The 26658-nt window shown below is 46.4% G+C and overlaps 2 protein-coding genes across 2 annotated transcripts; both read left to right on the top strand.

The window, feature by feature from the left end:
- The first annotated feature begins 1314 nt into the window (after positions 1 to 1314).
- Positions 1315 to 6165, top strand: LOC127313966 (4-hydroxybenzoate geranyltransferase 2). Its single transcript, XM_051344436.2, has 8 exons — positions 1315 to 1840; positions 4101 to 4236; positions 4720 to 4847; positions 5105 to 5174; positions 5255 to 5404; positions 5487 to 5622; positions 5705 to 5801; positions 5914 to 6165. The coding sequence occupies exons 1-8, from the start codon at positions 1413 to 1415 to the stop codon at positions 5981 to 5983; spliced, it is 1215 nt and encodes a 404-aa protein (XP_051200396.1). The 5' UTR covers positions 1315 to 1412; the 3' UTR covers positions 5984 to 6165.
- A 9774-nt stretch (positions 6166 to 15939) lies between these two features.
- Positions 15940 to 20831, top strand: LOC127313965 (4-hydroxybenzoate geranyltransferase 2). The gene is made up of 8 exons (XM_051344435.2): positions 15940 to 16458; positions 18647 to 18782; positions 19266 to 19393; positions 19651 to 19720; positions 19802 to 19951; positions 20034 to 20169; positions 20252 to 20348; positions 20461 to 20831. The coding sequence occupies exons 1-8, from the start codon at positions 16031 to 16033 to the stop codon at positions 20528 to 20530; spliced, it is 1215 nt and encodes a 404-aa protein (XP_051200395.1). The 5' UTR covers positions 15940 to 16030; the 3' UTR covers positions 20531 to 20831.
- The last annotated feature ends 5827 nt before the right edge of the window (positions 20832 to 26658 follow it).

Consider the following 26658-nt stretch of genomic DNA (forward strand, 5'->3'; position numbering starts at 1 on the left):
CCTTTAGTCGCGGTTCCTATATTTTGGGGACTAATAGGGACGGATGGAAGCCTCTTTTTCTACTAGTGCTAGTTCTACCTGTTGCAACTGCTGGTGTTGAAAGGGTCTTTTCTTCAATGAACTTCATCAAAAACAAGCTAAGAAGTAAGATGGGTCAAATATTCTTGAACGGTTGCTTGGTTACATTCATCGAGAGAGACTTCTTCTTGCAAGTTAAGGATGATGATATAGTCACTAGTTTTCAAGCCTTAAAGAATCGGAAAGTTGACCTATAACTTTAAGCTTTCCTGTTATTTTGCTATTTTATATCCTCTCTATATTACAGATGCTTCTTTGTTATGTTGAATAATTGGAACTTTTATAGGTTAATCAATTTCGTTTATGTTTTATTGTATGAATCTATGATATTTGGCCCGAATTGTTTCATATCTTCTATGTATTATAATATATAAGAACTATATAATGTTGTAATCATAGTATACATGGGAAAAAAATTAATCTTTGGAATTTGAATACACACTCTCCAAATACTGGACCCGCCGCTGGCGTGTACTACTAAGTATATATATATATATATATGTATGTATGTACTGCGTAAGTATGGTGTATGCATAGTACATACTCTTAATCGACCGTCGGCACCGTCAACCTTTTTCCCATGCATATCTACATATATATGGATGTAGGACAGTAGAAGAATCGTTGCTAGATGCATAGCATAATATCTTACGATTTTATCAAGGACATTTGATACACATCGTGATTGTATTTTAGTCTGGTACTATCTTACTCGTATCCTCACACGAATCCTCGGGGACAAGAAAAATGTGTTTTCAATGTGTACATATAGCCTTATTTTAATAAAGTCCAGTCACTTATTTTTGGACAGAGGGGTAGAACTTTTTGTATACTGTATTTCCGGAAATGCTTTGTATTTTATTTTGTCCGTGCAATGATCTCTCTTGTGTGTTTTTTTTATTAGTCTCTCTTGTTTTGTATCGCTGGGTTCCATTTCTTTACATCTAATACCAAATGGGAGGTGGAGTCTAGGGAGAGACAAAAGTAAGCTTTTTGTGTAAGAAACGCCACGGTACCGGGTACGAGAGAGCAGTGGTCCAGTCTTTGGTCTTAACATGTGGTATTCGAAAAGAAAAAAGTCTTAACATGTGGTATTCGAACAACAAAAGTCTTAACATGTGGTCTACGACACTGTGTGCCTTGCGCGGACCTGGTCAGCGGAACTACTCGGTCGACCGGCGGGAGAAAAACATGGTAGTCGCTCGGCGGCTTAGCGTGCGCCCTATAATATCATGCTTTCAGTTGCTTGGTTAGCTTGAGATTCAGATTTACAACCATATCATTCCGTGGTGCCAAACCCCCGTACACGTACGAAGGACCTAACACGTACGGCGATGGCCCTCCTCAGCCTCAGCCGCCACGCTGGCGCCCTCCCACTACATCGACAGGGTCCTTCTTCTTCCGGCCAGCTTCTTGCACGACCACACGCGATCTCGACCTCCTCCCAGGCCATGGCCATGCACCGCCTCAGCCACCACAGAGGCATCCTCCCACTACGTCGGCAGGGTCCTTCTCCCCGCCAGCTTCTTGCACGATCGCGCACGATCTTGGCCCCCTCCCAGCCCACGGAGGAAGACAAGAAGACGGAGGAAGACGAGAAGCCCACGGAGGAAGACAAGAAGACGGAGGAAGACGAGAAGGAGAGCAGCCCCCCGCCGGTGTCGTGGGTGCAGAGGTCACTTGAGGCGGCACGCCCGTACGCGATGCTCGCTCGTCTCGACAAGCCCATCGGCTCCTGGCTCCTCGCTTGGCCATGCATGTGGTATGCTGCTTACTACTACTCCTTCCGTTCAAATGCATATACCTTGCGATCGACGTTCTAGCTTGTCAGTAGTACTACCTCCGTTTTAATAAAGTTTATATTTTATTTCGAAAAGTCAAACTACATAAAGTTTAACCAAGTTTTTAGAAAAATATGTTAATATGTACAATCCAAACTTAACTCCGTTAAATTCATCATGAAATATATTTGTATATGATTTCTACATATTATCTAGTTTTTTCAAAACTTGGATCAAACTTTACTTACACTAGTAGGAAAAACGTCATAGGGAGATGTTGCCAGTATAAACGCACGTGCCTGCTATTAGTAGCCGCGAGTCAAAAACGAGACGTGCGACTGTTGTGCGTGTACTAGTAGCGGAATGGAAAGTAGCGCACGTGAATACTAGGTGGGCCATAGATGCACTCGGTCAAAAAAAGTACCTGCAACAAGCACCAATGGAGGCACGCGAGCGCTATGTACATACCGGTCGCGTGCCACTTTGCTTGCATGTTTCCAACATATTTGGCCGACGGGCGCGGGTGAGCCAAAACATTGGTAGTGTGCCCTATTTTGGCATGCTACTACTAATCAGTCTATTAGTAGCGTGCTCTATTTTGGCATGCTACTAATTCCAAGGATTTACACCGCCCCTCCGGAATCGATATCGCCTTTTTTAGTTTTTAAAAATAAAAGAAAATAATAGAAAATAGAAAATATGAAATATGAAATCCTTCGGAATGGCCATGTATTATGTCATCTAGTTTATGGAAAATTAACAAACATGAATTTCAATATATTATGCAAAACAGCGTCATGTTTCGGTAAATTGGCTTTTCTGGTTACATACGACTTCCGATTAAAAAGTTCATTATATGAAAATGTATGTACGGGAATTTTTACATCCGATTTCAACATCCTATGGCTGTTTACCGAATTTTTACATTCCGATAAATCGAAAAGGAAAACAGATTTTCTTGAGGTTTTAGATTTCGATGCAAAAAAATTCAAAATTGAATTTTTTTTTTTTCACTTCTCCACCCTCTTTCCCTCATCCTCTTCTATGGAATGATCCGCTTATAGCTGAGAAAGAACAAGGAAATAGCTAACGGAACGAGCTTATCGAACGTGCCATCCCACGTCTCCAATCGCCATGTTGCTGACAAAGCAGCACGAACTGGTCATGTGCCATCCTACGAAGCTTGTGCACCTGCCTAACTACCTAGCATAAAACTAGCCAAAGCCATGTGAACAAACTCGCAAACGGTGTCCAATTTATTCAACTACAAAGGGAAAATCATTAATTGAAGAAAATCCAGCTTTTGCCGAAAACAGCTAGAACCACTACAGTAACAAAAGTGTTCATTTCAAAGAAGAGAGTGTAGAGTTTAGCCAACAGTCAACCTATTACGTAGAGACAAGCCCCAATGGCAGAACAACAATGATCCAAAATAAGATCACGGTGCCAGCAACTCCCGCCTCCCAATACTATGTTGCCTTGTGTCCGGCTGGTGCTTCAAAATAATCATGGTGGAGTTTTTCCTAAGTTGACCCATGCGGTCATGCACCCCCTTGCCACTATGTATAAACTTTGTTATATTGCGCCTCATCGACATTAAAACAAGGACACCAAACCTGTGGCTAAAACACCTAGATCACGCAAAAATAGGGCAACATGCCCCAATTAAGAGAGGAAGCCGACATTACTGATGCTGCCAACCATATCCCTTGACCTCGATGACAAGAGTTGATCATTCAGGTTCTCCACCGCAAATACACAAGTCAATAAGCCACCCACACCGCACACACCAGATCGGGCCCCACAGCGCCGACTTTGTGTGGGCATATCCTATCATGGGTTACCGGCGACCATGATATGGTGGAGGGGGGGGGGGGGGGTGGTATCGGGGGCACCTGCAGGCACAACTTGTGTCACCTTGTCAAGGGAGTCAATTCATTACTTTTGTGTTCTCACTATACGATATAAGTTCTAGAACATCACTTCTCAAAATACATTGATGATTGCTCTTGCTAATTGTTTGGTTACACTTTCATACACATGCAAGAGAGCTCACGGTCATTTTTAACATTGCCAAGTTACAACAGAAATCTTCTATAGGGTTCATAATAAAAAAACAAAGCACCGTTATATGGTTTGCTAAAGCTTCATAGGAGACATTTTAATGCATTTTGGTATTGTTTTCTTATATTAGTTTAAAGCATATTTGTCTGTTAACCTCCTATAACCTTTGCTTCGTAGGTCACTAACAATGGCGGCAATGCCAGGGGCGCTTCCTGACTTGAAAATGCTCGCACTCTTCGGATGTTTAACTATCCCCATGAGGGGAGCCGCTTGCACAGTCAACGATCTTTTCGACCGCAACATTGATAACAAGGTTATTTTTGTATCTTCTTTATACTTTCTTCTAGTTGCATACAACACCCTTCAGAATTTTCCTGTTATGGAAAATACATTGAAGTTTTTCGAACCATTGATACATACACGGATCAAATGCATTTATGGATGTATTATATGTTTACTTTTGAAATAGTAATTTAGCAAACTGAAGTTTCATATGTGATGCTAAATATGATAAGTACTAGATTAAACAAACAACTTAGTCCCACATAGAGAGAAATATGCTGAGCAAGGTTCCAAAATACTAGATATATTTTCTGGAGATGCAAGTAGGTCACTATTAAGGTACCTTCTACCCTAATTAGTTTTTAAATAAACTAAAATTTTGAAAGTAATGATTTTATGGGATAAGTTAGCTCAATTCTTAAATTGAAGTTAGTACATGTATTCTAACAATGACTCACTTGCATATTGAAGTGACTCAAACAAGGAAGTGATTGTGAACATGTTTCTCATGTAGGTTGAGCGCACCAAAAGCAGGCCGCTTGCATCAGGCGCTCTAACTCCTACTCAAGGATTGTGCTTCTTCGGAGTTCAACTACTACTAGGACTGGGAGTTGGTTTTCTTCTCCAACTGAACAACTTAAGGTAATTCCTTTTTTTGCTCTTGCGAGTGGAACGAAATCTATCTATTTCGGATGCTCCAAAGTCGAACCTAAGAAACAGTCTACCATATGGCATTGTGTGCAATTCATATAAACAAACCCTGCAATTCTAATGTATCTCTGTTGATCCATTTTGACGCACTAATTTCCAGAAAATCCAACGAAATATAGTTTTTGAGATACATTTTGCTTCTATCATTATAAAATATCCCCTCTAAATTTGTCTCTTTTTCTATGTAGCCGTGTTCTTGGGCTCATTTGGTTTCCATTGGCCTATTCATATCCCCTAATGAAGAGGCTCACATTTTGGGTACGTGATAAGGTTATACTAACGTAATCTTGCTTTCAAAGAGTGATCACTTAAGTTACTTCCAATGCAATTTTTAACAGCCTCAGGCATATCTCGGATTATCGTTCAACTATGGAGCTTTATTAGGATGGGCTGCTATCAAAGGTACTTTAGAGCCCACCATCGTCCTTCCAATGTATATTGCTGGGATATGTTGGACATTGGCGTATGATACCATATATGCACACCAGGTATTCTTTCATATCAAAATTGAGCAAAAACATCTTATTAGGTTGACAAGGTATCTTATCATCATATCATAATGCATGTCAGGACATAAAAGATGACCTCAAAGTAGGAGTTAAGTCCACAGCCATAAGGTTTGGAGATTCAACCAAGCACTGGATTAGTGCCTTTGGTACTGCAACGATTGGCGGTTTAGCACTTAGTGGCTATAATGCTGGACTTGGTTAGTGGTCATTATGAGAATTGAATTAATTTTATTTTTAAGTAACATATATTGACTTTTTTACATTAATCATGTTCCACAGCTTGGCCATACTACCCAATTCTTGCAGCTGCAGCTGCACAGTTGGCATGGCAGATTTCAACTGTTGACTTAACTGATCGCGCAGATTGCAACAGGAAGTATGATTTTCTAAATTTAAATCATTTTGATTTAGAACAAATTATATGACCATTGGTTTCTTACACAGCTATCATGTTCTTGATCTGATTAAGTTGCATCCTTGCTATGCAGATTTGTCTCAAATAACTGGTTTGGAGCATTGGTATTCATTGCCATATTTTTCGGTCGACTTGCATCATGATCGCTACATCAGGCGTGATGTGACACTGTGACTTCCATATAGGATTTTACACATTTTTGTGACTGCCCTAGAATGAGAGACAATTTGTGATATGCTAAGTGCAGTGTACTCCAAAATAAACATTTCAAAGTTCACCATTTAATAACATCAGAGTAAATAAGATTTGGAAAAGTTACGACCAATATGGCTATCGACTTCTCCCCGGAAGAAGCATGCCATCCGATGCCTACCCAAGAGGAAACACACAACCATCCATCAGGATAGGGCCTCATCTTCTGGCCTAGTCCCATCGTGCTTCCACTACAAGAGATCTATCAAAACATCACATACAAGATGGGAAACGTCACGGACACCCATCCGCGATGAAATTTACGACAAAAAAAGGAAAACGCTTCGGAACCCCCGGGGATTGCGCATGTCGCTTCCTCCGGCTTGTACGGTTGACGTGTGTCCATGCGTATGGAGGCAGCAACAGGCCCACGACGACCTTCTCTTCTGTGGTGTGTTCTCACCCACATCTTTTTCTCGCTTTGTTTCCATCGCTTTCCCCTTCCTCCCTCCCTCCCGTCTGCTTCTCCTCCTCACCACCGCAGTCCAGCTCCACCTCCCAGAGTTCGCCAGCTTCGCTGCCCGTCTCCCGGTCGGAGCTCGCCCGCATACATGTTGCCTCTCCCACACTCTGCGCATGCGTGCTCCATGCCAGGGTTCACTGGGCCTCTGATGCTCACAAGTGTAGGGGATCGCTGAAATCTTCGATGGGAAGTATTACCCAAATTTATAGTTCGACTCAAGGGGAACACAAGGATACCAATAAGATCGACTCCTGATGGGAGTAGCCCCCGAGTCTATGAGCGGATGGTTGCAACCGTGCGTAGACTCAAGTTGTACTACTCGAAGGCCTTGTTGTTGATGCCGATGTTTTTGAATCTTCTCCTTCACCCGATATCTTTTGATTGTATCGGGTCCTTAAAAATGTGGACTTTGAGAGAAGCCGAATAATTGAACATACATAAGGGATGAAAGTAACGAGCCCAGGTTTATTCGATGAACCGAGACTAGCTAACTGCTGAAGCAAAACAGTATTACCCTACATAGGTTCAAATCCCCGGGCTCGAACCTAGATTACTAGAAACTTCGGGTCTGTTCCTTTCATTGAGAATGCTCCTTCCTCTTTATCGGGAGCGCTGGCATGACTATGAATTAGTCATGCATATGCTATAAGTTGTTGGAACAAACATCATAGCTTAAATATAGTTGATAATATTCGGGTGCTCTGCCATGGAGGAGCCGATGATCTTGATGATGTCATCAGTAGCGTGGCAACCGCTGCGGCGCGACTGACAGGACGTCACCTAGCAGGCCCACCCCACATCTGCGCGGTTAGCTAAGAAATGACCGGACCTTGCGCGTTAACTGAGGCGTTTCCTTGATCGTCGTGCTTAGTGGGGGTAGTGGGTCGCCTGTTTCTCTCCCCTTGCGCCATGTGTAGAGTTAGATTTCCGTCCATTTTTAGCAATGTGGATTTGATGGCCAAGATCTGAAATAACTTTTCCCTTATAAAAGGGAGGCAAATGTTAATCTAGATCGCTCCTGCCCCATTCCTCGTCTTCCTCCTCACCTCCCGCTCGCCATTGCCACTGCACTCATGTCTCCAAAGCTTGAAAGAGAAGTCCCCGACACCATGGGAAAAAAGAGGACCGCCGCGTCTTCCAGCGCCGTCGTGAGCGCCGCTGGTTCGAAATTGCCCATCACCGCGCAGAGGTCCGCCGCCGTCGCCAGTGATCTTCAATGCGATTGGACAACATCCACCATCACCAAGCGCGACCAGAAGAAGTTGAGGAGCTTAGGACTATTTTCCACTGACGAAAAGGATGTCCGCTTCCCAGGTTCTGAATCTCGCCCCAATCCTCCTGCTAGATTTACCTTCATGTTCCCTGCCTTTTTGTTCCGTGGGCTATCTCTTCCAGCCACGAATTCCTTCGATGCCTCATATTCTCCTACGGCATTCTGCTCTAGCAGCTGACGCCTAATTACATCTTACACCTGGCGATATTTATCACCGTCTGCGAGGCTTTTCTCGGCATTGACCCTCATTGGGGCTTGTGGAAGAAGATATTCTTTGTCAAGCGCCACAGTTGGGGTGGCGGACCCCATGTTGTCTGAGGGGGCTGCTTCATCGCTCGGAAGGAAGGTAACTACTTCAACTTCCCGATGAGAGAATCTGTTCAAGGATGGTGATCGAAGTGGTTCAACCTTAGGGACCGACCGGTCTCGGGTCACCAGTCCAACCTGCCAGCATTCGAAGATGTCCTAGAGGCCACGCCGAATATGTCTTGGAGGAATATTTTGACTGCAGAAGAAAAGGTGATATCCGGCAATTTGTACGAGAAGGTCCTGGACCTAAAGAATGCTGGCGGCCGAACGATGTCCGGCACCGAGGTCGCTGCTTTGTTCTTGAGGCGTCGCATCCAGCCGGTGATGTCCAGGGCTCACCAGATGTGGTTGTATACTGGCGCCAATGATGTGACCTAGATCAATGCTGCAGATCTATCAGAAAAGGAACTCCTTGATGAAGTTAGGCGCCTAACGTACTTCAGCCAAGAAGACTCCATTTCCCTAGTAGCCCTCCAAAATCCATATGAGTTCCGTCATCTCACAAGGTGACTTTATTGTTTGGTTGTTCCATACTTGATTCGATGCTTGTACCAGATACTTTTATTTTGAGCTGATGAATTTTCCTTTGTCTTGCCAAACCTCCACCATCGTAAGGTTCTATCTTCCTGCACCTGAGAATCGCATGGCTCCCGAAGATGATGATCTCGCAGGAAATATTGAGGAAAACATCGAGGTGGTCAAAGATAGCGACACATCCGTAGACGAAGAAGAAAAGGAAGAAGAAGAAGAAGCCGATGACGCCGTGGCCTTTATTGCCAAGCGCCGAAGGGGAACTGTCGATGAATTAACTGATACAGTGGAGTCAAGCCCTAGTAGTCAGAATGACGATGATGTTGATCGAATTCCTCTTGCGCGGCAGCTCCTGAGGCGTCGACCGCTCCACCATCCAAGAAGCCGTCAGGTTTCTTCGCTGACGAGGATGATTTGTCGTCCGACTCGTACGCTTCCTTACTTGTATGTCTTATTGAAATTTCTAACAATCTTCATCCGTGTAGCTGATGTAGTTATATTTGTTTATGCAGTTCCGGCGTGGAGATGGGTCATCCACCTTCGAAGAAGGCGAAGACCAGCTCCGAAAGGACGGTGACGACGAGGGTTGAGATAACAATTTTGTTGGAAGAGGTGCCAGTTAGTCCCCCGCCACCGAAGAGGATACTAAAGAAGTAGAAGGAAAATCCTCCAACGGCTATTCCTTCGGCAGATGCTCCCAATCCATCGTCTTCAGAAGGACACGTATGCGTCGTTATATTTTTCCCTTTTATGATAGTCCATACCCGAGCCGCCCCTGAGCCTACAGTTAGCTGCTTGCAGCCGAGTGTTGGCTTGACGGACGTTCAAGTGCTTAAACGGTATTTTGTTTCTTTGCTGTAGCCTATTCAAGCCATAGTGGACATGGTAGTGGATTTTGCCGCCCAGTTCGTCAAGCTTGAAGCCAAGAACACGCAGCTCCGAGAAGCCGCCAAGCCTTCATCTGAACAACTCGAGAGTGCGAACAAGCTGGCGATCGAAGCTCAGCGAGAAGCCACAAAATTGAAGAAGGAGTTGGATCCAGTGAAGGATAAGCTAGAGGAGGAAGAGAAGCAGAGGACAGAGGCCCAGACCCAAGCAAATAAGAAGGGGGGCGACCTCCGTAAATCTATCAAGACCCTCCTGGGTAAGTTACTTCGGGACCTTTATTTGTCTTTACTTGCCAGATTGCTTTGACTTACAATATGAATCTTCATATTGTTTCAGGCGCTACCGACATGCCCGTCGACCGCACAAACAGGCTTCGGGTCGACTCCATGTCCGATGCTATTTCCTTTGCCGTGGACTCCAGCGACCAAATCCAAGAACTACTACAAAAGTTCAAGGGAGCTCTGGCAAAGTTGTTCGCCTTGATATTCCTGAAGTTGGATCAGAAGAAAACCTTGGGATAGCTGGTGAACGCCTTTGTCAACACCAACGACACTGTCGAGGTACTGAAATGCACTTCGCGCCTCTATGGATCGCTCCTTGCGTTCCAGCTCTTAATGGGGTATGGCTTCGAAGCCGACATCGAGTAGCTAGCAAAGGCACTGCCAAAGAACAAGGATGGCACGGCTGTCGGCCTTGGTATTTACAGCGACCCAGCACGGAAGTGCGCGCCCCAGCTCCTCAAGTTGGTGGAGACACATAAGAAACAAACGAATTCCGAATGGCTAAGTGAAGTGAGCTGAGCTGCCTTTTATAGGGATGGGCCTTTAGTCCCGGTTGACCAGGCCAACCGCGACTAAAGGCCTTCGGGCCAGGCCTGAGGACCTTTAGTCGCGGTTGGCCTGGCCAACCGCGACAAAAGCTCCTCCTGTCCACCAGCTGGCCACCGAGCGCGCTGGGCCAAGGTCTTTAGTCGCGGGTCACCTCCCGAACCGCGCTAAAGACCCCTTTAGTCACGGTTCCTATATTTTGGGGACTAATGGGGACGGATGGAAGCCTCTTTTTCTACTAGTGCTAGTTCTGCCTGTTGCAACTGCTGGTGTTGAAAGGGTCTTTTATTTAATGAACTTCATCAAAAACAAGCTAAGAAGTAAGATGGGTCAAATATTCTTGAACGGTTGCTTGGTTACATTCATCGAGAGAGACTTCTTCTTGCAAGTTAAGGATGAGGATATAGTCACTAGTTTTCAAGCCTTAAAGAATCGGAAAGTTGACCTATAACTTTAAGCTTTCCTGTCATTTTGCTATTTTATATCCTCTCTATATTACAGATGCTTCTTTGTTATGTTGAATAATTGGAGGTTAATCAATTTCGTTTATGTTTTATTGTATGAATCTATGATATTTGGCCCGAATTGTTTCATATCTTCTATGTATTATAATATATAAGAACTATATGATGTTGTAATCATAGTATACATGGGAAAAAAATTATTCTTTGGAATTTGAATACACACTCTCCAAATCCTGGGCCCGCCGCTGGCGTGTACTACTAAGTATATATATATGTATGTACTGCGTAAGTATGGTGTATGCATAGTACATACTCTTAATCGACCGTCGGCACCGTGTCAACCTTTTTCCCATGCATATCTACATATATATGGATGTGGGACAGTAGAAGAATCGTTGCTAGTATTCCGATGCATAGCATATAATATCTTACGATTTTATCAAGGACATTTGATACACATCGTGATTGTATTTTAGTCTGGTACTATCTTACTCGTATCCTCACACGAATCCTCGGGGACAAGAAAAATGTGTTTTCAATGTGTACATATAGCCTTATTTTAATAAAGTCCAGTCACTTATTTTTGGACAGAGGGGTAGCACTTTTTGTATACTGTATTTCCGGAAATGCTTTGTATTTTATTTTGTCCGTGCAATAATCTCTCTTGTGTTTTTTTATTAGTCTCTCTTGTTTTGTATCGCTGGGTTCCATTTCTTTACATCTAATACCAAATGGGAGGTGGAGTCTAGGGCGATTTGCACAAAAATAACCCAAAAGTTAAACAAAAGCACAGACTGACCCTCCGGCGAAACTATTTCACCAATCTAACCCTTTTGTGTGGCGCCCCTCCCATCGGCGCCACACATGCCAGTGTGGCGCCCCTCCTGCCGGCGCCACTCTCCCAGCCGACGTGGCGCCCTCGACGCTGAGCTGGTGCGCGGGGCCCCGGACGTCTGGGACATAGCCGTTTTGGCGAGCCTCTATGTGTGGCGCCGATGCCACGGGCGCCACAGTAGCATGTGTGGCGCCGATGCCACGGGCGCCACACATCCACTTAAGTGTGGCGCCCGCCCCAGCCCGGCCACACCTCTTCTTCTCTCTTCTTTCTTCTCTGCTCCCAGGAAACCGCCGCCGCCGCCCGACTCCCCTTCGGCCCCCCACCAAATCGACCAAGGATTCGTCAGATCTATCCGGCCAACTCCTTCCTCATCCATTCCTCAAGGTATTCCCCTTCGATTCCCTCCGATTCATCCACTAGTGTTGGTGGATTTGGTAGATTTGGATATGAACCCTAGACATGGAAATTTATGTTGGTGGATTTGGATATGAACCATTGATATGGAAATTAATGTTGGTGGAATCTACATTGTAGTATATGTGTTTGAACCAAAGATTTGTTGGAACCCTAGATATGAAATTTTACATGTATGTGTTGAAACCCTACGTATGTATGTGTTGAACTGTCTAATATTTGCCTAGCAAATGCATTCAAATGTGTTACATATGCCTAGTATTTGTGATGGAATAACTCATATTTGTTAGGAATGCCTAGATATGAATGTATATGTATGTATATGATGTATGTGTGATGGCTTATTTGGATACATTCTCATGTATGTGTTGCTCATATTTGTTATGAATGGCTCATAATATGTTGTATTTGTGTAAACATGTAGGATGGTGTGGCTCCTGGATCAAGAGTATGAAAGGGATCACCGGGCTGTTCATATGACGGAGAGGACAACGGATCTTCACCCTTTGAAGATTCGTTACCATGGCACAGTGGATATAGCGTATGACGAGAGGTACACGGAGTTCATCGAGCCTACCGGTCTTCTGCCGTTCATATCCCTTGTAAGCCGTGGGGGGGCGAACATGAACCCCTCGGCACTCACCGCCCTTGTCGACCCCGGTGGAGGCCGGAGACTCACACCTTCCACTTGAGGGCCGGCGAGATGGCCCCTACTCTCCAGGATGTTTCCATGATCCTTGGACTACCTATTCAGGGCGAGCCACTGTGTATGAACACAGCTTCTGATGGGTGGCGCCAGCAGATGGAGGCGCTTATTGGCAGTGCTCCTCCGCTGCCAGCAGATCCAAAGGAGAGAGCTCCCGCCGGCGCGTCTTTCTCTTGGATCAGGACTAACTTTGGAGTATGCCCGGAAGAGGCCAACGAGGACACTCTGAGGACGTACACCCGCGTGTACTTATGGTACATGATTTCGAGGACTCTCTTTCCTGAGAGTGGGGGGAAGCTGGCCCAGTGGTGTTGGTTGAAGGCGCTTACGGTGTTGGAGCACCGGTGGAGTTGGGGAACAGCGGCACTTGCCTACCTCTACCGGCAGGTGATGATTTGCTCTATGTACTATTTTCCTATAGTAGTGTGCTAGACAAAGTACTAACCAAATGTCTTATGTGCGCAGTTGGATAAAGCTTGTCGCAGGACTAGGAGCAGGACTGGGAGCGGCGGTATTGGTGGATGCATGCTCCTACTTTCCGTATGGAGCTGGGACCGCCTATCAGTTGGGCGTCCCAGGGTACTCAACGAGAGGCCATGGCCTCATCACCATGAGAACCTTGATCGGGAGCCCACTTGGGCATACCTTTGGGACAATGACTCGGAGATGACGAGCGATCCAATGGTCATGTACAGGCAGTACACTGCGGAGTTGGACACTCTTACCGCTGAGCAGGTAACCGATCACTCTTTTGCAATCCTAGTTTTCATTGATTCTACTGGCATGTTCTAAATTCTGAAATATTTGTATGCTGCAGGTGGAATGGGAGCCATATGGTAGCTACTACCATATTGGTGCCGGGATGACTGACCTCAACCACAAGTGCACGGAGGAGGCGCGGTTCTGGCGTATGCGCTGCCCACTCATATGCATATGGCTTGTTGAACACCACCAGCCGCACAGAGTGATGAGACAGTTTGGGCTGTATCAGGAGTGCTCACCTCAGTGGCAAGACACGGACAAGGCGCTTCATAGGTAAACTTCTGGAATCATGCCGATGCAAGATTCTTGATAGAAGAGGTACAAACTAACTTATTGATTCTTACAGGCTTGATAGGCAGCGGCAGAGGAATATCACAAATTGGCCAGTTCATCATAGCGGCCACGTCGCAACGTTCCTACACTGTTTGGAAGCGGCACGGAATGCTGGCTCTGAGGAGATTGTGCCTCACGACTTGGCCGCTTTCAACAACTACCTCGAGTGGTTCCATGAAAACACGTGTATCGAGTTAGTGAAGCACACGTATGCTGAGAACATCTTGGACGACCCCATCGAGTTCGATGAGGTTGCGCAAAGCCAGCACGACACCTTTGCTCGCAGAGGGAGATCGACTTCTATTGCTTCCGAGCTGAACTTCGTGGTAATGGATTCTCTCACTAACTAGTACATCATCTAGATTGCCATGTGCTCTCTTAAATTGTGTATGCTATGTTTGTCACAGCGGACGGAGATCCAAAAAACAGCTCACGAGTGCGAGATTATGTGGGAGCAGAGCGGGAGAGATGAAAAGCCTGTCGGACCGTTGCGGTATTTCATTAAGGTATGATCACCAACTTTGAATGTACGCTATTATGTTCTGATGGCTTTGTAACCATGAGTTCCATGACGCAGAACACTGCACGAAAGATGCGGCGGTTAGCCAACTTGCTAGGTTGCCGCGAAGGAGAAATTCCTACATCGTCCTCTTCTGAAGAGCGGGAGGTATGGACTATATTGTTGCTGTCAAACATGTTCTTACTAATTTCAACTTTTGTAATCTCATGTCTTCATGTTTGTGAAGATTCCTGACGACGACGAAATTCTGAGTCAAAGCATACCTCCAAGCAAGCCCCACGGTCAGCTTACCAGTTGAAGCCAAGGGGCAAGGCTCCAAACCGGTACACTCCGGAAGATTATGTCAACCGAGGAAAGAAGGTTGTCATTGAGGAGGATGAAGGGCCGCCGCGGAGATCATCTTTGTCGAGGATGAGGAACGATGAGCCGTTCTCTTCAGAGGAGGAGGAGCAGGAGGAGCAGCGGGAGCAGCAGCAACAAGAGCCACGGCAGCGGACGAAGAGGATGGCCGTCCGAATGCAGCCCGCGAGGACGGCACGTCGAGGACGACACTAGGATGTGCTACGTGCTGTTGTGAACTATATCTTCATAAGTATCGAGTTGTGACATCTTCTGAGATTGCTACTTGTTGTGTATGTTCTGAGATTGATACTTGTTGTGTCCAATGAAAACTGTTGTTTGGTAGGATTTTTCATGATTTTAACACAAGTCAATGTGTGGCGCCCTCCACACTGGCGCCACACTGCACTGTGTGGCGCCCATGGCATCGGCGCCACACGTGCCAACTTATATCAAGTATTGGGTCGAAAACATCCAGGGGCTCCGGACGATAAGTCCTTAGCCGTTTTGGCGAGGCTCTATGTGTGGCGCCCGTGGCATCGGCGCCACACATGCTACTGTGGCGCCCGTGGCATCGGCGCCACACATAGAGGCTCGCCAAAACGTCTAAGTCCCAGACGTCCGGAGCCCCTGGATGTTTTCGACCCAAAACTTGATATAAGTTGGCATGTGTGGCGCCGATGGGAGGGGCGCCACACATGCTGCCACGTCGGATCGGCGCACCAGCTCAGCGTCGAGGGCGCCACGTCGGCTGGGAGAGTGGCGCCGGCAGGAGGGGCGCCACACTGGCATGTGTGGCGCCGATGGGAGGGGCGCCACACAAAAGGGTTAGATTGGTGAAATAGTTTCGCCGGAGGGTCGGTCTGTGCTTTTCTTTAACTTTTGGGTTATTTTTGTGCAAATCGCCGGAGTCTAGGGAGAGACAAAAATAAGCTTTTTGTGTAAGAAACGCCACGGTACCGGGTACGAGAAAGCAGTGGTCCAGTCTTTGGTCTTAACATGTGGTATTCGAAAAGTAAAAAGTCTTAACATGTGGTATTCGAACAACAAAAGTCTTAACATGTGGTCTACGACACTGTGCGCGGACCCGGTCAGCGGAACTACTCGGTCGACCGGCGGGAGAAAAACATGGTAGTCGCTCGGCGGCTTAGCGTGCGCCCTATAATATCATGCTTTCAGTTGCTTGGTTAGCTTGAGATTCAGATTTACAACCATATCATTCCGTGGTGCCAAACCCCCGTACACGTACGAAGGACCTAACACGTACGGCCATGGCCCTCCTCAGCCTCAGCCGCCACGCTGGCGCCCTCCCACTACATCGACAGGGTCCTTCTTCTTCCAGCCAGCTTCTTGCACGACCACACGCGATCTCGACCTCCTCCGAGGCCATGGCCATGCACCGCCTCAGCCACCACAGAGGCATCCTCCCACTACGTCGGCAGGGTCCTTCTCCCCGCCAACTTCTTGCACGATCGCGCACGATCTTGGCCCCCTCCCAGCCCACGGAGGAAGACAAGAAGACGGAGGAAGACGAGAAGCCCACGGAGGAAGACACGAAGACGGAGGAAGACGAGAAGGAGAGCAGCCCCCCGCCGGTGTCGTGGGTGCAGAGGTCACTTGAGGCGGCACGCCCGTACGCGATGCTCGCTCGTCTCGACAAGCCCATCGGGTCCTGGCTCCTCGCTTGGCCATGCATGTGGTATGCTGCTTACTACTACTCCTTCCGTTCAAATGCATATACCTTGCGATCGACGTTCTAGCTTGTCAGTAGTACTACCTCCGTTTTAATAAAGTTTATATTTTATTTCGAAAAGTCAAACTACATAAAGTTTAACCAAGTTTTAGAAAAATATGTTAATATGTACAATCCAAACTTAACTCCGTTAAATTCATCATGAAATATATTTGTATATGATTTCTACATATTATCTAGTTTTTTCAAAACTTTGATCAAACTTTACTTACACTAGTAGGAAAAACGTCATAGGGAGACGTTGCCAGTATAAACGCACGTGACTGCTATTAGTAGCCGCGAGTCAAAAACGACACGTGCGACTGTTGTGCGTGTACTAGTAGCGGAATGGAAAGTAGCGCACGCGAATACTAGCTAGGTGGGCCATAGATGCACTTGGTCAAAAAAGTACCTGCAACAAGCACCAATGGAGGCACGCGACTGCTATGTACATACCGGTCGCGTGCCACTTTGCTTGCATGTTTCCAACATATTTGGCCGACGGGCGCGGGTGAGCCAAAACATTGGTACTGTGCCCTATTTTGGCATGCTACTACTAATCAGTCTATTAGTAGCGTGTCCTATTTTGGCATGCTACTAATTCCAAGGATTTACACCGTCCCTCCTGAATCGATATCGCCTTTTTTAGTTTTTAAAAATAAAAGAAAATAATAGAAAATAGAAAATATGAAATATGAAATATGAAATCCTTCGGAATGGCCATGTATTATGTCATCTAGTTTATGGAAACTTAACAAACATGAATTTCGATATATTATGCAAAACAGCGTCATGTTTCGGTAAATTGGCTTTTCTGGTTACATACGACTTCCGATTAAAAAGTTTATTATATGAAAATGTATGTACGGGAATTTTTACATCCGATTTCAACATCCTACGGCTGTTTACCGAATTTTTACATTCCGATAAATCGAAAAGGAAAACATATTTTCTTGAGGTTTTAGATTTCGATGCAAAAAAATTCAAAATTGAATTTTTTTTTCACTTCTCCACCCTCTTTCCCTCATCCTCTTCTATGGAATGATCCGCTTATAGCTGAGAAAGAACAAGGAAATAGCTAACGGAACGAGCTTATCGAACGTGCCATCCCACGTCTCCAATCGCCATGTTGCTGACAAAGCAGCACGAACTGGTCACGCGCCATCCTACGAAGCTTGTGCACCTGCCTAACTACCTAGCATAAAACTAGCTAAAGCCATGTGAACAAACTCGCAAACGGTGTCCAATTTATTCAACTACAAAGGGAAAATCCTTAATTAAAGAAAATCCAGCTTTTGCCGAAAACAGCTACAACCACTACAGTAACAAAAGTGTTCATTTCCAAGAAGAGAGTGTAGAGTTTAGCCAACAGTCAACCTATTAACGTAGAGACAAGCCCCAATGGCAGAACAACAATGACCCAAAATAAGATCACGGTGCCAGCAACTCCCGCCTCCCAATAATATGTTGCCTTGTGTCCGGCTGGTGCTTCAAAATAATCATGGTGGAGTTTTTCCTAAGTTGACCCATGCGGTCATGCACCCCCTTGCCAGTATGTATAAACTTTGTTATATTGCGCCTCATCGACATTAAAACAAGGACACCAAACCTGTGGCTAAAACACCTAGATCACGCAAAAATAGGGCAACATGCCCCAATTAAGAGAGGAAGCCGACATTACTGATGCTGCCAACCATATCCCTTGACCTCGATGACAAGAGTTGATCATTCAGGTTCTCCACCGCAAATACACAAGTCAATAAGCCACCCACACCGCACACACCAGAACGGGCCCCACAGCGCCGACTTTGTGTGGGCATATCCTATCATGGGTTACCGGCGACCATGATATGGTGGAGGGGGGGCTCACTATCCGATATAAGTTCTAGAACATCACTTCTCAAAATACATTGATGATTGCTCTTGCTAATTGTTTGGTTGCACTTTCATACACATGCAAGAGAGCTCACGGTCATTTTTAACATTGCCAAGTTACAACAGAAATCTTCTATATGGTTCATAATAAAAAAACAAAGCACCGTTATATGGTTTGCTAAAGCTTCATAGGAGACATTTTAATGCATTTTGGTATTGTTTTCTTATATTAGTTTAAAGCATATTTGTCTGTTAACCTCCTATAACCTTTGCTTCGTAGGTCACTAACAATGGCGGCAATGCCAGGGGCGCTTCCTGACTTGAAAATGCTCGCACTCTTCGGATGTTTAACTATCCCCATGAGGGGAGCCGCTTGCACGGTCAATGATCTTTTCGACCGCAACATTGATAACAAGGTTATTTTTGTATCTTCTTTATACTTTCTTCTAGTTGCATACAACACCCTTCAGAATTTTCCTGTTATGGAAAATACATTGAAGTTTTTCGAACCATTGATACATACAAGGATCAAATGCATTTATGTGTGTATTGTATGATTACTTTTGAAATAGTAATTTAGCAAACTGAAGTTTCATATGTGATGCTAAATACTATAAGTAGTAGATTAAACAAACAACTTAGTCCCACATAGAGAGAAATATGCTGAGCAAGGTTCCAAAATACTAGATATATTTTCTGGAGATGCAAGTAGGTCACTATTAAGGTACCTTCTACCCTAATTAGTTTTTAAATAAACTAAAATTTCGAAAGTAATGATTTTATGGGATAAGTTAGCTCAATTCTTAAATTGAAGTTAGTACATGTATTCTAACAATGACTCACTTGCATATTGAAGTGACTCAAACAAGGAAGTGATTGTGAACATGTTTCTCATGTAGGTTGAGCGCACCAAAAGCAGGCCGCTTGCATCAGGCGCTCTAACTCCTACTCAAGGATTGTGCTTCTTCGGAGTTCAACTACTACTAGGACTGGGAGTGGGTTTTCTTCTCCAACTGAACAACTTAAGGTAATTCCTTTTTTTGCTCTTGCAAGTGGAACGAAATCTATCTATTTCGGATGCTCCAAAGTCGAACCTAAGAAACAGTCTACCATATGGAATTGTGTGCAATTCATATAAACAAACCCTGCAATTCTAATGTATCTCTGTTGATCCATTTTGACGCACTAATTTCCAGAAAATCCAACGAAATATAGTTTTTGAGATACATTTTGCTTCTATCATTATAAAATATCCCCTCTAAATTAGTCTCTTTTTCTATGTAGCCGTGTTCTTGGGCTCATTTGGTTTCCATTGGCCTATTCATATCCCCTAATGAAGAGGCTCACATTTTGGGTACGTGATAAGGTTATACTAACGATAATCTTGCTTTCAAAGAGTGATCACTTAAGTTACTTCCAATGCAATTTTGAACAGCCTCAGGCATATCTCGGATTATCGTTCAACTATGGAGCTTTATTAGGATGGGCTGCTATCAAAGGTACTTTAGAGCCCACCATCGTCCTTCCAATGTATATTGCTGGGATATGTTGGACATTGGCGTATGATACCATATATGCACACCAGGTATTCTTTCATATCAAAATTGAGCAAAAACATCTTATTCGGTTGACATGGTATCTTATCATCATATCATAATGCATGTCAGGACATAAAAGATGACCTCAAAGTAGGAGTTAAGTCCACAGCCATAAGGTTTGGAGATTCAACCAAGCACTGGATTAGTGCCTTTGGTACTGCAACGATTGGCGGTTTAGCACTTAGTGGCTATAATGCTGGACTTGGTTAGTGGTCATTATGAGAATTGAATTAATTTTATTTTTAAGTAACATATATTGACTTTTTTACATTAATCATGTTCCACAGCTTGGCCATACTACCCAATTCTTGCAGCTGCAGCTGCACAGCTGGCATGGCAGATTTCAACTGTTGACTTAACTGATCGCGCAGATTGCAACAGGAAGTATGATTTTCTAAATTTAAATCATTTTGATTTAGAACAAATTATATGACCATTGGTTTCTTACACAGCTATCATGTTCTTGATCTGATTAAGTTGCATCCTTGCTATGCAGATTTGTCTCAAATAACTGGTTTGGAGCATTGGTATTCATCGCCATATTTTTCGGTCGACTTGCATCATGATCGATACATCAGGCGTGATGTGACACTGTGACTTCCTGTTATCACCAGAATTTGACCGAGTCAGAGGTGGGCCGCGATCAAGATGGGCTTGAAGAATATTCATGGAAGAATATACGTGAATCGGCCTTATATGCAAAGTTTGAGCTAGTTTGCCCGTGTATCTGTAATATAGTAGGATACGTGTTGGTTAGTTAGAGTTTGGCTCGTGCACGGTTGGGATTATTCCCACGTTAGAAAGTCTACGGACTATAAATATGTATCTAGGGTTTATGAAATAAACAACAATCACGTTCACCACAAACCAATCTAGGCGCATCGCCAACTCCCTTGTCTCGAGGGTTTCTTCCGGGTAAGCATCATGCTGCCTAGATCGCATCTTGCGATCTAGGCAGTACAAGTTTATTCGTTGTTCATGCGTTGCTCGTACTGAAGCCTTTTTGATGGCGAGCAACGTAGTTATCTTAGATGTGTTAGGGTTAGCATTGTTCTTCGTATCATATGCTGTCGTCGTGCAACCCTTAGACATCTAGCCGCCCTTACACCTATCTTAGGTGTAGGGGCGGCACCCCGCTTGATCATTATTTAGTAGATCCGATCCGTTATGGTTGCTCCTTGATCTTCAAGGATTAGTTTAATATCTGCATAGTTAGGCCTTACAAAGGGTTGAAGGATCCAGCGGCGCGTAGGGTGTAGTTTGCTAGCCCTAGACAGGATGTTCCGGGGATCAACTTCGTGTTGGTTTTTAGGCCTTGTCTAGGATCGGCTTACGAACACCGTGCGTGGCCGCGAGGCTCAATCACGAGTAGGATGTTCCGATTATGCGGTGAAAACCCTAAATCGTCGTAGATCGTTTTAGCTTTATTCTGATCAAGCAGGACCACCATATATTCGTACACCTCGTGCGAATCATGGGTGGATCGGCTCTTTGAGCCGATCGAGGCTCGTATTTAATGTTTACGTGTATGCCATGCAGGAAACTAAGCGAGGCATCTCCATCACCTTCCTGACCAGGTATAGGTCAGGTGGCACGCCCTTGCACCAGCATCGGACGTGCGTGCCGGAGTCTTTGCGGGCCGTCGCTCGGAGGGACCAGGGCCAGCCGCAGCCCTAAGTTGTTCCCGGCTCTCCTGTGTTGCCCGTCGCTGCTCACCGGTGGGTTTCTGACCGCAACACATTCTGGCACGCCCGGTGGGACAATCTTCGACATCAACCACATCGCCATCTACATCTGAGATGGCGGACGACACTCCAGTCACGTACGAGGATCTGACCGAGGAGCTCAAGAAGAAGTATGACGAGGTCAAAGCAATCCTCGAAGCCGACCTCATCGGCTCTTTTCACAGAACCCGTTCACATGGCGTCAGGTGGAAAGGGTTCTCACCTGAAGGCGCGCTCGATGGAGTGGACCTGTCCGCCCCGTCAGAAGAACGCACCAGGTCCCTGCGTCAGGAGATTAACTACATGGTGGCTCACTCGCTGCACCGCCATTCTGAGAGCCTGGTGAACGCTTTGGAGCGTGTCGCTCTTCGCGTGATCCAGGAAATCATGAGGCATCAGTACTCTCCGTCAGGACCAGCTCTCGGGACTTACCAAGGAGAGATGCCACTCCAGTCTCGTCCACCACTGCCATTCGCGTTGGCAGCACTAGAAGTGCCGAATTCACCGGCATACGTCGTCTACAAGATCGGTGGTGACCCTAGTGACTACCAGTTCTTGCATGAGGCGCCTAAGGAGATCCCTCACGGATACACGTGCACATACGTGCCAGACTGCAGTAACTGGGCACTCACAAACCAGACTGCAACAGCAGGGACCTCTGGAACAACAGGAGGAACTTCGGGAGCAGATCTTGAGAAGCAGACGCGGCTAGCTAAGTATGCCACTCCGACAAACCTCCAGAGCTCAGCTCCTGCAGTTGGCTCAGAGCTGGAAAAGCAAGCATGGCTGGCTAAGTATGCCACTCCGACGAATCTTCAGAGTTCGACTCCTGCAGCCAGCACCGCGGATCAAATCAGTACGATCCTGAGAGACCAGTTCGGCATGGTGCCGAAAAGGAGGACAATCGGCTATTCCAAGCCATACCCCAACGAGTACGAGTTGATCCCGCTACCACCCAAATATCGGCTCCCTGATTTCTCCAAATTTAATGGATCAGATGGTTCCAGCTCCATCGAGCATGTGAGCCGATATTTGGCACAGCTAGGAATGGTCTCAGCATCGGATCCACTACGCGTGAGGTTCTTCGCACAGTCCCTCACAGGATCGGCTTTCGGGTGGTACACTTCGTTACCACCAGACTCGATCCGGACTTGGAAGCAGTTGGAAGAACAGTTCCACATGCAGTATCACTCAGAGGCTTCCGAGTCTGGCCTTGCCGATCTAGCACAAGTACGTCAGAAGCGTGGAGAAACTATGGCAGAATACGTCCAGCGCTTCAGAAATCTTAGGAACCGATGTTATTCGGCTCGTGTGACTGAAAAAGAAGCAGTCGAGTTGGCAGTGGTGGGCCTTGCATCACCAATCAAGGATATGGCCTCCCAAGCAGACTACCCTTCACTGGCGCATATGGTTCAGAAACTGTCATTATATGAACAGCGCCACCCAGACTTGTACCAGGACAAATTCAAGCGTGCGGTAGTCATGGTTGAAACAGAAGAGGATGAAGGGTCTGCGGGAGATCAAGAGGTAGCAGTGGCTGAATGGACTCGGGGGGCAACCCCCATATCCTGCAAATGGGTTAAGCCACCAGGTCCGCCCAGAGGGTTTGATTTCGACGTAACTAAAACTGAGCAAATTTTTGACCTCTTACTTAAGGAGAAGCGGTTGAAGTTACCCGAAGGCCTCAAAATCCCCACGGTACAGGAGCTGAACGGAAAGCCATACTGTAAATGGCATAACTCGTTCTCCCATACCACCAACGACTGCAGGGTGTGGCGTCAGTAGATCCAAATGGCGATAGAACAAGGACGTCTAATTTTCAACCAGTATGCCATGAAAGTCGACACTCACCCCTTCCCCGCCGTTAACATGGTGGAGTGCACTTACCCTGGAGGGTGCCAGCCAAGTTTCTCGTTCAACATCAACATGGTAGGACTTGGACACCACTCTGGTAAGGACGGAGACGAGGGCAGCTGCTCTCGTAGCAAGGACACAGAGGAAGCCGTTCCACGCGATCGGCTCCGTCACGATGGCAAGCGCTACATCACAGAGGGAGAAGTAAGGAACGTGAGATATCAGCGACCTCTCTCTGATCACCTCCTCAACAAGTATGTGAGTCAATATGACCAACGCCGACGACCAAACGACGATGGTGAAAGAGAGCGTCTGGCTAGGGACGCCAGGAGGCGTCGTCGGCATGATCGCGATGAGGAGGAGTACGAGCGTCGTGCCAAGGAAAAGTCGAGGGAGCAAGACGACGAGGATAGGCACTGGGACTGTCCCTTCTTCAGACACTGCTGGGATTCAGGAATGAGCCGATTGCCTACAATCGGCAATTGTCCAGAATGTAAATAGAAGAAGAAGGAGGCAGCTAACGTGTCCGTGTTCCAACGTCTAGGGCCTCTCCCGCCTCGGAACAAGCACGCTGAGTCCCCTCGGGTGGAAGATCTCGAGGATTTGGAAGACGATGATGAAGAAGAAGAAGACAGGTACCACCGGCCAAGGTGGTGCCCTGATGGACTCAGCCGTTCCCAAAAGCGTAGGGTTCAGAGACTGCGTGGCTTGGAGGAAGCCGAAAGGTTATACCTGCACACGCTAAGGAAGGCGCGGCCTGATCTGGCTGCGAAAATTCAACGAACCCTGGATGAAGAGGGTCGACCACAAAAAATGGAGTGGCGCCCCAAGCAAAGGAAAGCCGATGATGAAACATCGGCTGGCACAAACATGGTGTTCATCCTTCCGACGGAGTTTAGTGCTCCAGGATTAGACGAGGCACCTGTGGCACAACTTGACTGCGGCCCACGGCCGGTTATCTTTGAGAAGCCACGAGAAAGAAGCTACAGACATCTGAAGGCCATGTACTTGCGAGGTTATATCAATGGACAGCCTGTCAACAAGATGCTGGTGGACACCGGAGCGGCAGTCAACATTATGCCATACTCCATGCTACGTCGGTTGGGACGCTCTAGCTCGGATCTGATCAAGACCAACGTGACACTGAGCGATTTCAACGGCCAAGCATCTGACGCACAAGGTGTTCTGAACGTGGATCTGACCATAGGAAGGAAAACCTTCCCTACGATGTTCTTTATTGTCGATAGCAAGAGCACCTATGATGTACTGCTGGGAAGAGATTGGATCCACGCCAACTGTTGCATTCCATCCACGATGCACCAATGCGTACTACAGTGGGATGGAGATGAGGTAGAGGTCGTCCATGCAGATGACTCAGCCGAGATTTCAACGGCTGGCATGAACGCTTGGGAGACAGCAGGCCAAGAGCCGCTCTCAGGCATCAATTTGGATGACTGCGAGCGCATCGACGTGACAAAGGATGGGGTTAGGCTGGTCTTATCCACCGGCCTGACCGTGTAGCAAGAACAAACCTATGGACAAACGTGGCGAGGCCGATCCTTGGGATCGGCCCCAAAGATCTATGGAGGAACATTGCAAAACCTTCATTGAGCGATTCGATCAACGTGGAGGCCGATTCCAGCAATCGGCCAAAATTATCCTCACCACATATTCCGCCTGTGTTCAACATTGATCTAATAGGCAGCGGTTTTACGTCGGCTGATGAGAGTCAATATTGGCCCTACCGGAGCCGACGTGCAAATACAGTGCCTTGGCTAACTACAGAGCCGATATCTGCAGTTACCTGACAGATTCGGCTCGGGGGGCACCTAATCGGATGAACATGTGCGATACATGTGCAGTGAAATATTGGGGGCCGATAGAAAATCGGCCAGTAAAAAAAAATTCTCATGGTTGGTACAAAGCCGATGCACAGCCATCGACTCTAGTACAATTACACAAGATCTACCGGCTATGTGCTCAAGACGCGGATTTTCGCCAAGATGGTCTTCAGTTCAGCTTCAAGGCCTTCTGTTTCCTTGAAGGGAATGAATAATGAGAGCATCCTCAGCTGCAATGAGCCGATTGTGGTGCCCGAACCTGCTCTTCGAGGACTTCCAACCCTTTGCGCCAGTTCAGCAGTACTGTTAGAAGCATCAGTTTTGGCATGCAAGGCAGCCTCTTTCTCATTAAGCTGTTGGTGTTTCATCTACAACATCGGCTTTCAGCGGAAGAAAGCTGATCAATGGGGGCAAGTTTGGCTGACTCTTCATGGTGGCTGTCTCAGATTACCAGATTACCTGAGTTCAAAGCCCTTTGTTTGATCTGTGCATCCTCACCGCTATTCTCGCCTTGACTGAGGCTCGGGGGGCAGCTGGCCTGGTAGATGCTCTGTTTTTAGAAGCCGATTGGAGTGTCGTCGGCTGACCCTGCATCATAACCTTCTTCGAAAGCGGTGAGTTGTTGCAGTAGAAGACTACTAGAGCTGCTGAAAAGGAAGCCGCCATCATTTACAGAGTCAGAACCGTCTCTGTTGCTGCGAAAAGATAGAGCAAGGCGCTATGTTTGGACAGTAAGGGGCAGTTAAGGATCACCTTCAGGCTGGGAACCATAGCGTGGGCTTTGGATGGTGCTGCCCATGGATTCATTGCAGTTGCGAACCTGCGCGATTGACATCTGAGGTTCGTATGGCCGTGGGTTGGATCTTTTCAAGTGGCGTTTTGGGGAATTGGGTTTTGCCCTTGCGGACAGGCCACAGATTACCATTTGGATAAACAAGAGAGTTGGCTCTGCTCGCGTTTTCATGGCAAGGACCGGTGCGCTGCCATCGGCTCGTAATTTGTTGACTCATTTTAGCAATCGGTAAATTTGGTGAAAGGACAGAATCAGCTGAGAAGTTCTTCTTCATAATAAGAGGGATTTTTACAAAAGAAGAGCCGATTGCTCAAGAAAGGAAAAACAAAAGAAGAGCCGATTGCTCAGGGGCTACTAGTCCTACTCTACTAGTCCTCGCTGGCCTCGTCGTCGGCATCGCTGCCGTCGGCGCTGCTTCCGGAGAGTTCCTCGTCGCTGCTACCCCAGCCCTCGGCCGGAGCCTCTTCTTTCTCGTCATCATC

The sequence above is a fragment of the Lolium perenne genome, chromosome 7 (genome assembly GCF_019359855.2).
Source record: "Lolium perenne isolate Kyuss_39 chromosome 7, Kyuss_2.0, whole genome shotgun sequence".
NCBI classification, from domain to species: Eukaryota; Viridiplantae; Streptophyta; class Magnoliopsida; order Poales; family Poaceae; genus Lolium; species Lolium perenne.

Excerpts from the sequence above, each read along its gene's own strand:
- LOC127313966 (XM_051344436.2), top strand. The coding sequence starts at position 1,413 with ATGGCCCTCCTCAGCCTCAGCCGCCACGCTGGCGCCCTCCCACTACAT. Across the intron at positions 1,841-4,100 it reads CTCGCTTGGCCATGCATGTG|GTCACTAACAATGGCGGCAA; the intron begins GTATGCTGCTTA and ends TTTGCTTCGTAG. Across the intron at positions 5,623-5,704 it reads TGGCTATAATGCTGGACTTG|CTTGGCCATACTACCCAATT; the intron begins GTTAGTGGTCAT and ends CATGTTCCACAG.
- LOC127313965 (XM_051344435.2), top strand. The coding sequence starts at position 16,031 with ATGGCCCTCCTCAGCCTCAGCCGCCACGCTGGCGCCCTCCCACTACAT. Across the intron at positions 16,459-18,646 it reads CTCGCTTGGCCATGCATGTG|GTCACTAACAATGGCGGCAA; the intron begins GTATGCTGCTTA and ends TTTGCTTCGTAG. Across the intron at positions 19,721-19,801 it reads TGAAGAGGCTCACATTTTGG|CCTCAGGCATATCTCGGATT; the intron begins GTACGTGATAAG and ends AATTTTGAACAG.